Consider the following 11,884-nt stretch of genomic DNA (forward strand, 5'->3'; position numbering starts at 1 on the left):
TGAGCATGATTGTACCACCTATGCCATATGACTAAGGGGTCGTTCACAATTATCAACATTTTCACAAATGTACAAACCATACACTTTTCAAGACCCCCTCCCCCATTAAAGTACACGAAGAAAAATGTTTATTTTCTTTTTTTGACTTGGAAGAACGATTTGATCGTCCCCCTCTGATTTTCAACACGCTCTATCTTCAGCAGGGCTTTGTCCAGAACTTCGGTGAAGAGAGCACATTCGGCAGACGCAGTCCGCCACAACTTTTGACCTTCCAACACGGCATCTGCTCGTTTACGGTCCTCATTCACGAACACAAAGGCATTTATAAAGTTCATGTATTTGGAAACGGGATTTTTGTGCTCAATGAACCCTCGCTTATATAAAGGAGGAATTTTGTGAGATTTTGCAGGTCACTAGTTCTATAAATAATTGTCCGCCATCTTTGACATTCTTTCCACGCGCGTATTTGTACTCTACTTCTTGCATTGTGGCCGTGATCAGACGGGATGGGCACGAGAATGTGGATCGACATTTTTCGAAATTGGAGCGTACGCCGGGTGTTGACCCCCTCCCCCCCCCCCCTAGCGTACGGTTTATATGCTTGTGAAAATTTTGAAAATTGTGAACCGCCCCTAATTTGTTTTGAAAAATTCATAAAATTGTGCGAACAAAGACGATTTTGATTCAGGCCTTCTCCAGTCGATGGACGGCGAGGATGAATAATGCCAATGACAACTGACGATTTTAAATTTGAATGGGATGTCTTTGAAAATGGTTGACGAAAAACGACTTAAAAATGACCATTGACTAAATTTAAGTTAGGAAAACAGTCAAAAGAAAGTTGTGAAACAATTTCGTGAATAGTGACTCGAAATGTTTGACCATCACCCTTGATCACGCGTCAACATGATCTGGACCCCATTTTATCAAAAAAAAAAAAGTTGATATGATAACTCTTGCTAGAATGGCAATTGTCATGGTAACAACAAGAATGCAGCTTCATGATTGGCTGTTACTATGGGAAGTTGTCATACCAACAAGAGTTGATATCCTAACATCTTTTATGACACGGGGCCCTGGTGAAGGATTACTAATGCGCATGCTGTGAAATTGTGGTTGAACGCGCCATCCTTCCATGTTGTATCAAGCAACATCTTTATCTTTGGTGACATCAGGCTATATTAGTTTGTATCCCTTACCTAAAACGTTTCTAGTGCTTCTATTCTAGACTCATCTGCATCTCCCCATTTCTTTATTAATTCTAACACATACATGTGGACAGCAGTCTTTTGTATGGATGTTACTGCGGTGCGACCAAGGTGTCTACAGGTCATATTTTTTGCTCATTCAAGTATTTGTATCCTATAAAGGCAGATGTATTTTTGTCTTTAAAAAAATAGATACTTTTGGGAGCACCAACATTTCAGAAAGAATAGGTTTTGTCTCTTTAGAATTTAAAACTTCTTTGAAAAAGGAACTCGTGTGTGTCCGTCTAGTGGGATGACACTGGGGATCATTCATGCTGTTATAGTCACAAAAAAAAAAAGGCGGTGAGACGACTTCGTCTTATCTCCCTGATCGTGAGAGACGACTTCGTCTCACCTCCATGGTCAAAGCGGCTCCAGCTATTAGTGAATGTTCGCCACACTCGATAGAGCTTGTAAGATGTTATCACTGTCAATCATTCTTCTTTATAATCTCGGTTTATTTTGCTTAAAAAAACAACAATGCTGTCGGTTATTACTGTTCCCTGCGTGGGCCTGGTGAGTAAACAGAGTCTCAAGAAACGCAAAGATGGTATGTTTCTGCTATGTTTGGTTTTTTTTTTTTTTTCGAAAGAAAAAAGTCTTATATGATTACATAAATACATATCAAACAAGAAAGAGAGGGGGAGAGACAGACAAAGGCAGAGGGGAAGAGGGAGAGGAAGCAATAGGACAGGAGATAATGCAAAGAAAATAGTACCTTGGCAACTTTGATCAGCTCCTTAGCGATGTTGATATCCCCTTGATGGTTCTGACCGATCTCGGCGATGACAAAGACTGGATGATTTTGCCCGACCATTCTGCCCGGCGCTAATTCAAATTCCACCTGCTCATTTACACCGTTTTCTCCACTCATGTTGGCCGTATATTGACAGGAGGTATACGAAAATGGCTCTGACAAGATTCAGAGACAAAGACCATCAGTCATTTGCGAAGAAAATAAAACAAAACAAAACAAACAAAAAGAACATGCCACACCTCAGTGTGACGATTTAATTGCCACGTGTGCAGTTCGTTAAGTGCCGAGTAGATTGTCCACTACCAAATTATCTTCATTATGAATCAATTCTTTACTAACCACTGTTAATAACAGTAGTAAGATAAATTGAACTGATGCCTTTATTGCCGATATGTCTATATCAGAGTTTGACAAAATGGATACACCTGCACGGCATATTATACACTGTAACATCGCATCTAACCAGCGTTTTCTTACGTACTATACGTCACATTTAGGGCTCTGTTTTTCAATTTATCTCTTAGAAATAAAAATAAACAAATAAAAACTCATGAAATAGACATTTAAATGAATGTTTGTTTACTATCCATGCATCTCTGACAAGATGGACAAACGAAATCATTGCAATCCGATCCGTCGCTCACATGCAGACTCACGGGACTCGAGCACGCACAAGTCACATCCCATTTGAAATGAAAGCTTAAAGCGATGAAAACTGTCAATGACTACAAAATCTAACCGTAAGGTTTCTCTTTCATACTAAAAAAATTCACCATGTGCCATATCGATAACATGATAATGATAAGGACAAGTAATTTCTTATGTAGCGCTATATCTAGTTACAAGCTACTCAGAGCGCTCCAGAATAACGTTGAAAAAAAAAGAAAATATAGAAAAAGGTACAAAAAATAAATGTTACAATACAATACAATGCAATACCATACCATACAAGGCAAAACATAACAATGACAATGCCTACAGAGAAATAAGGAAACGACTAATTATTATGATTGAGCAAAAATATATGCCTTGATCAGGACATGCCCTAAAACACGGAGAAAACCTGTATGTGAGGGTCAAATTGTCAGAACATTTGGGCCTGGCTACATTTTGGATAGTAAGTCGAAGGGTATGAAAAATATAAAGTACGGCGTACTTACTTTGAAGCATAAGACACTGAGGTCTTCGAAAACGCCAAAGGCCGAACAAACCAAAATTTCGGAACAACACACCTCGCCGGTCCTACTTCTACCTGTTAATATTCGATATCCATCCGCGAGAGGTTGCAAAAACGCATGCGCATGATAATGATTTATGGACAAGGTGTAAACAATTTCGTTCACAGTGAAATACTTCAACAAAAACAACTACAATGCAGAACCACCCGCGTACGTCTGTGTGCAAGAGGGAATGTAATTTTGATTGGTGGACAGGTCTTTCCATAGAGAAGTGGGCGTTTCTCCTCATTCACCGTCATACCCCGTTCAGACCAAGAGTACGCGTTGTCTACCAATCGCAATCTCGTAGATTTTAAAGGACGAATTGATATTGGCGTTAAAGTATACCAGTAACCTTTCAGACCGGATGGAAATTAATGGAACACAATTGAAATCACTATTCAAAAGTGCGGTGAACTTGGTGAGGGCAGTTGGCGCAACTTAGCAGCTCACACATCAAATGGAGCTGCATTTTGTTCGTAATAATTTGCATGATTAATCAATGATTTTTCCACTTGTTTGTGAATTGCTAGATTGCGCATACTATTTGATAAGTATCATGTATCTATATATACAAATATGTATATATATATACATATATATGTATATGTATATATATATATATATATATATATATATATGTATATGTATATATATATATATATATATATATATATATATATATATATAAAGAGAGAGAGGGGGGAGAGAGGCCTAGATTTAATAAGCCCTATATGTGTTTGCTTGTTTGATTTTTCTTCTTATGTATAATTATTGTTTTATGTTACATATACTTTGCGAAAAATACAGGAATCAAATCGAATCAAATCAAACTTACTCCAAACTGCTTTTCTCTCCAAACAATGTATGATATATATATACATATATATATATATATATTACATATATTATATATATATATATATATATATATACATACATATATACATTATATATATATATATATATATATATATATATATATATATATATATATATATATTTATATAAATGTATTATATTCATTCATGTAACATATTAGATACACTGAAAGGCTCTGATCGAAGTGTTTGATTCCAGGATAGCAGAAAGAGCACCAGAAGAATAGCGCGTGTTCCCATGTTTACGTTCGGGAAAACCCCATCAAGTTTTTTGAATATGTAGGCCCAATACAGGATGGGGTTGAGTGGTTCGCTCAAAGTAAAATTTTACTATGAAAAAAAAAGGGGGGCATGCTAATTTGTGGAACTTATTCAAAAAAGATTTTGGCATGAATACAAGTATGTACTTACAATCAAGAGTGCTCGAGGGCATAGGAGACAACGAAAGGTAATATCGGTTGATGTAAATACAAGTCTGCAAGACAAGGTCAAAAAACGCCGCGTGCTTCCCTGGGAGAACTAAACAAATTTCACCATGTATGCGAAAAGGATAAGTGGTGCTATAATTCTCCGTCTGAGAAAAATCTCGATCGTGGAACCCTTACATAGCACACTGTATCATGGGCAGTGATGAGGCTAGATAGTGTTCTGTTCGGTGAACACCTCGGCCATAATATTATTGTGGTTTCTGTATTTCAAAGCTCTTTTATTTTCTTGGTTACAGCTCGTTATTCCGAAGGTTCGTTATTCCGAAGGTTCATTTTTCTGCAGGGCAGAATCGTATCTATGTGTTTCCTTTTTTCATGTTTCTCTAATTGTAATCTAAACAAACCATTTTTTTTAACGAAAGCTTAAGATGCTCCCTGGACCTAGGAACGACCAATTGGTTATGGCAGATGTCATTAGTAAAAAAAAAAAAAATAAAAATAAAAAAATCCATTTGAAAAAACTTACATAATTGACTAAAAGAATTTCAAAAACAAAATCACACGGTGTCGGCACTCACTGACTTGTTATATAGCGAAATGCTTTTGAAAAATATGATGCTACAGCGCCTTGTGAAACACGCTGCAGCCTTCATGGATTTCACGCAGTTTGCATACTAGCGGGAGAGAGGGGAGTTGATGCCGTATTTACATACTTAATGCGAGAGCAGAATTGTATCCATGTGTTTCCTTTTTTTCAGGTTTCTCGATTGCATTCAACACCATCGTCCTTTAGTTTCTGCCAAAAAAAAAAATAGTTGTATTTCAAGGCATCTCCTCTGATTTGCATATGGATTTAGGATTTGCACAATTAGAATCCTCAACAAGCGATAATGGGATACTTTTACATCAGCTTACATAGTTTGAACATCGAATATAAATTCAATAATTCGAAAATAAGTTTTAAACCAGGAGGGCTGAAGTGTGTGACCAGCAAGGTAGCTCTGTGTTCCTGAGGTAGAAAAAAAAAAGATGTTCGTTCATTCATTCATTCATTCATTCATTTGCTTTCGTCTTTATTGTGCTTTATCTAAATTTCAGATAAGATTGATACGTCTAAATTTCTATTGAAGTCAGGATGTCTCGAGTTGTGAGATTCCTTCGTCCCGCATTCTTTCCAGTTTATCATAATAGAGGACATTTTTTTCTGTTACATTTACGATTGTTACTTGTCTGAATGCATATTGATACACATTTTTTCAGGTTCAGAAAGTTGGTTTATGGAGGTAATTTCATGTGAAACAGCATCACGCCTAACAAAGCACGTGTTCAGTGGTTTGCTGAATGCCAGCCGTACAGCGTTGGTTCAGCGAGCTCGGTATATCACTGTCTGGCGCAGCAGGGGCAGAGTGGACCGGCAGCCGGTGGTATAGCACTCCCTGCCTCGCTGGTGTGACGGGTTTTGCGGGAAGCCGTATAAGTAGCGCCGTTGCACGTCAATAATGAAATATTAAGTTCAATCATCGAAATTCGCCGTTTTGATAAAGGATTCATTTTGATGAAGGGTAGGAAACGTTTCTATATGAACAATGAAAAGAATGATATCTTCTGTCTGAGTGCAAAATATCAACGTGAAACCCAAAATTTTGAGTGACAAAATATATAGGGTGGTGGCCGCAAACCGAGAAAACGAACGCTGTACGTCCGTCTCCATCAAAAGCATGGATTAGTCAGTCATCAGGTCTGTTTTACAAAACAGTTTAATAAAGGGATTATATCGTTTTGGTCGAGATGGGGGGACTAAAATTTTGACATTTTGTGAGATAATTAGAAAACACTATGAAATATCAAAGAGCATTTATTTGATAAAAATCGGTTATGAATAGTCTGGGATGTTATAGGTCTACAAAAACAAAGTAAAACAAAGTGTGCCCAATAAAAAATGGGTCCCACCTATTTTGGGCACCTATCTGTTTTTACATATCTCAGCCATTTCAAATTCGTGGAAGGGCCTTGAAGTGGTTTAGAAGTTATCTTACTGGAAGAACTCAGTTTGTTAGTTTGAATGGCCATGTGTCCAGCTCACAGCCTGTAACTTGTGGGGTACCGCAAGGGTCCCTCTTAGGTCCTTTACTGTTTATTCTTTATATGAATGATTTTCGCAGTTCGTCCTCTCTGTTCTATTTTCTACTTTTTGCCGATGACACCAGCATTTTTTATTCAAATCGAAACCCTCATGTTTTACTGAATACCATTAATACTAAATTAAAGTCAGTATCTATGGGATTCAGGCTAATAAATTGTCACTGAATTTGACCAAGACAAAATTTATGGTTTTTAGCAATATAATCAATATTTTACCGAGCAAGTTGGTCGTAAACGACGTGGAATTGAACCAGGTGGAATATATAAATATACATAATATATAAAATTCCTTGGTCTTTATATTAATTGTAAGTTGACATGGAAAGTTCATGTTGATTCTTTACGTAAATTATTATCAAAAAATGCAGGTGTTATGTATAAGTTAAAACAGTATTTTCCTAAACATGTTCTGCATTCATTGTATTCTACTCTTTTTTGCCTTATATCCATGGAATCCTGGCATGGGGAAACTGCTCTACAACTAGACTTAATTCGTTATTATTGATAGAGAAAAGAGTTATACGGATAATTAACTTCGCCACATTTCTGGAACACACTACTGTCTTATTCTTTTCCAGTAGAACACTTAAGATCCAGGGGTTTTATCATTTCAATATCGGGTCATAATGAAATAACAAAACAAAACAAAAAAAAAAAAAAAAGAAATCCGATTTTCATCAAATAACCTTTGAATTTCTCCTGGAATTTTAAGCTCTTTGATATTTGCATATGAGAGGTCTCTCATTATCTCACAAAAAAGTTGGGAACCTGAAGCACCATCTCAACCAAAACTAGACCATCCCTTTAAGTTATTGCATACTTGGAAAAATGCCTAGACGTTAAACAAATCACTATTAGACTACGTTAATTGCTACAGGCCATATCAAGTGATGTACGGGGTAATGTATCGTCGTGCTTCAAAATTGTTCAATTATCTCATATCTTTGAAATGAAAAATATCAAAGATCCAAAGTCCTGGAAAATGAGTGTTCGAGTTCAACATGATGAAATTTATTTTATACAGATGAACATGGTCGAGGCCCCTTGACAGATTAGCTATTCACGAAAGTGTCACGTGAGCGAGGAAACAACTGTTTAGTGTGCTTGTCGTACTTACCCCACCTCTTCATAAGCATCATTCAGTGAAATCATCGTTTCGCACTTCCTTTATTTCAATATGTTTGATATTACGTTTATTTTCTCGGAGTCATGTTTATTTCTATGGCATTCTTCTCTCCGATTGCAATCTTCCTTTGACCTATTGGTGGTTTGGGCTTTGTCCCTGTCAATATCTATGCAGCAGTCTTGATCTTAGTAATTGCCGCAACAAATGCATTTCAGCAATATTGGTAACACAGACACTCATGAACAATCGTGTCCGATTACACCTCGTGTCGTTTTCAGTTTTCGTTTCCATATATTTTCTTTGTCCACTTGTACAAATAAAACAAAAAAAAACTAATAGATGAACAACAATATCATAGCCAAAGAAAAAGTCATTTCAGCCTCTAGTTTCATATATTCAATAAATGTACACTGTGTAACGCAATTAAACATGATTGCAAAGAGACGAATTAGTTATAGTAGAGCAGATAAGCCGAAGAATTGTGCAAAATTTGACTAAAGCATGAAACTTTCACCATTGTTAGTACATGCTATAAGATTAATTTTAAGATCGGGAGGTAAGTCTGAATTGACCTTTGATGACCTCTAGAGGTCAATGACCTCAAAATCTAAGAAAATTGATATTTTGCGTCATTGGTTAATGATAAACACAGTAATGATGTACTAAAACTTAGTATTTGTCACAGTGAAATTGTCTTTATGTTCCACGGAGCCCCGACAGGTTTCTACCTTTGACCTCTGATGACCTCCAGAGGTCAATGACCTCAAAATGTCAGAAAATTGATATTTTGCATCATTGGTTAATGATAAAACACAGTAATGATGTACTAAAACTTAATTTTTGTCACTGTGAAATTGTCTTTATATTCCACAGAGCCCTGACAGGTTTATATCTTTGACCTCTGATGACCTTCAGAGGTCAATGACCTCAAAATGTCAGAAAATTGATATTTTAATGCGTCACTCATAACTGAAACACGATAATTATGTACTAAAAACTAATTTTTGTAAGAGGAATTGCCTCAATGTTCCACTGAGCCTTTCGAGTCAGATTTCTACCTTTGACCTCTGATGACCTCAGATGACCTATGGTGAGGCCAATGACCTCAAAATGTCTGAACATTGATATTTGGTGCAATTGGTTGATGACAAACATGATTTAGATGTTATATTCATTTGTATTACAATTGAATTGTTTTCCTATTCCACAGAGCAAGAGAAATTACTCACGTGTCTCTACCTTTGACCTCTGAGGAAGGTGACAGGTCAATGACCTCAAAATATCAGAATATTGATATTCTATGTATAGTCAATGGTCAACTTTGTAATACCCGATGTACAATCATTTATGCTATAATAGAGGAATCTTGTCATTCCATGGAACATTGGTCATTAGCCTGTGCATTATATCCAACTTTGACCTCTCAGGACAATGAGAGGTCACTGAGGTCACATGTGTAGGCTTACCTGTATTGATGTTTGGCTTCATTGGTGTAATCGTAAATGCTTAATCATGTACAAATCACGCATTGATGTTTTGATCAAAGTATGTATGCATATTCCACAGAGCATTGGTTTATAGTAACAGGTCTCTGAAATGTGAGAGGTCAATTACTTCAGAAATAAAGCTTAAGTTTCTTGAGTGATGGCAGTGACCTCAAATACAACTGTTATTTTGGGTTAGTTATGTAGACTAGCAAATATGGCCATTATCTCGACACTCGAGGAAAACAAGGCCCACGAGACTGATATACAGAGTGTTTAATCTATTCAGTGTAAGTCTCATAGATCTTTTCCCCCATTTGTCGGACTCATTATGGGACTGGTTTGCCTAAGTGTCAAGCTCATGGGCAATATTTGCATAGTTTCCAGCTGGTGGGCCTGTATTGGCCAGTGTAAAGCTGGTGGGTTGTTACAGTATGACTGCGATGAATGACTCATGGTCCTGGAGTATACAGTCCACAGCTGCGACATCATGGACCATCTTGAAAACTTCGACATACTGTGAGGCCCAACATGCATTCCACATGAAGCAATCCTGTGTATTGCAACTAGCTATTGCCATCCGAGACCTACCCAGGGAATAGATAAGCATTCATGGCAAACCATGGAGAAAGCGGATTGTGCAAAATATTTTGGAGTTCCAATAGGAGGCTCAGCTGGAATCAAATCGCCACAGCAGCTTAAAAAGGTTATACTTCAACCAAAGACTCTCTCCAGACGAAGATAAGAGTATCATAACGTTCAGGTGTTTTGCTACTCCATGCCGCTCAGGACTGTCCTGGAATATGCATGCATCATCTGGGATCCATTCACCCAGGTGAAACATCATGAAGTTTGGAATGATCCAGAGAAGATATGCACTCTTTAGCTGCAATGACCATCATATGCAAAACAAGCAGTGTTACAGCCACACTTGAAAAACAAAACAAAGCAAAACAAAACAAAACTACAATGGCAATCCATGTAAGAAAGTACAGCTCAGGCAAATTCAGCGATGATGTTCTGCATCAAGAACCCCACAATATCCACTCCGCAGGAAGTTGTGGCTCTATTGCTGCATTCTTCAAAAAGGGCAAATGACCAAAAATGTCAGGCATCATTTGCAAGAACACAAAGTAGGCCTACTCCCAAAAAAGGTGGCGGCTACTCTCGGCCACTGTCTCTTGTATCTCTTTGAAACACTTCAGGAGAGAGATACTCAATATTTAGCTCTGTTATTAAAGATACATATGTCTCTCTTTTTGTTTTTGCATTTGTTTGTTGTTTTTTTGCTTCATATAGCTCTTTGGATACCTTCTTTAACCAATCAAGAAACGGCTCCATGGCAGAATATTACAAGATTACACAGTAAATTGAAGAAGAAGAAGAAGAAGAAGAAGAAGAAGAAGGAGAATAGGAAACGAGATCTGCTGTCAATGATGCAGAGCCAATACCAATCAGTTCCATGGCAGATCTTAGTCGGCACTGCAAAGGTTTGGATGTCTCTCTCTGTTGACAAAGGATATTCTAAAGCTCCAAGTAAGTCCATGGGGTGGTTTACATTGTCTGGGCATAGAGGGTTGGGTTGCGTATATGAGGATATGATGCTTTGTTATAACAATTAGGTCTGAGATATCTATTTTTTATGTTTGTTTTGACCATCCCGCATGGATCTCCAACGAAAAGGAATGATAATGTGTTAGACCCAGCCGCCACCGTGTTTTTTCAATAGATTTTGATATTACAGTGTAGATGAGAAAAAAGTAACCGCTCATTGTCCTAGATGGAAGTCAAAATTGAACTGTGTGTGGAATACTCTGCATACAATTTTGGACAGATACACACAAACACACACACAAAATGCATTTTTTAAATATAATATTTCATAAGCAGCAGGCCATTACAAACCAATGAGACCAGACATCAATATTCTTACATTTTGATGCATATCTTTCAATATCCTCCAGAGGTCAGAGGATCATCGCTATGTTCATGTGAAATGAGTACACGCCTTTTGAATTGCTCACTTTTATTGCTATAGAAATACACAATATGTGCATCATGTCAATCATTAAATCATGTCAATCATTAAATATTGTATCAGTTTCATTTTCAGTCTTGGATTATTTTTTCTATGTACAAATAAAATCGTGGCAAAGTAAACAACTTTCACATCAAAATATAAACGAGAATACTAAAAAAGAAATAGATGTAATAACGTGCAAGGCAAATACCAGGCCTACATCATCTTAAGGTATACAGGTGAAGGAAATCACCTATTGATAAACAATTTACTTGACTGGGATAGCGACCACAGAACAATATTGTTTCTTAAAACTCTCTCTTCTTTTCAACAAGTGGAATAAAACACATGCACATACCGGGGCATTAGTTTGGAGGAAGGGTGTGGTGGTGGCAGGGATAGTTGACCCCCACCCCATTAAATTCTGAGATGTGGACTATGTTTTGTTGTTGTTAGTTTTTGTTGTTGTTTTTTGTTTTTTGCTTTTTTAGACAGAAAACTGCCCAAGTTTTTCACTTTAAGTGTGCATCGGATTGTTAAAATTTAATTCTGAAATGCAAAATCTCCCTTCTGTGAGAGGGG

The 11,884-nt window shown here is 37.1% G+C and overlaps 1 protein-coding gene across 1 annotated transcript in view; it reads right to left on the minus strand.

Moving 5' to 3' along the window:
• LOC140231815 (N-acetylneuraminate-9-phosphate synthase-like) overlaps positions 1 to 2,133 on the minus strand; it is a 13,479-nt gene extending 11,346 nt beyond the window's left edge. The window contains exon 1 of the mRNA XM_072311968.1: positions 1,966 to 2,133. Coding sequence (XP_072168069.1) covers positions 1,966 to 2,121 — 156 coding nt within the window. The 5' untranslated portion in view covers positions 2,122 to 2,133. The remainder of the gene's footprint in view (positions 1 to 1,965) is intronic.
• Positions 2,134 to 11,884: the final 9,751 nt, after the last annotated feature.

Source organism: Diadema setosum, chromosome 8, assembly GCF_964275005.1.
Source record: "Diadema setosum chromosome 8, eeDiaSeto1, whole genome shotgun sequence".
In the NCBI taxonomy this organism is placed as follows: domain Eukaryota; kingdom Metazoa; phylum Echinodermata; class Echinoidea; order Diadematoida; family Diadematidae; genus Diadema; species Diadema setosum.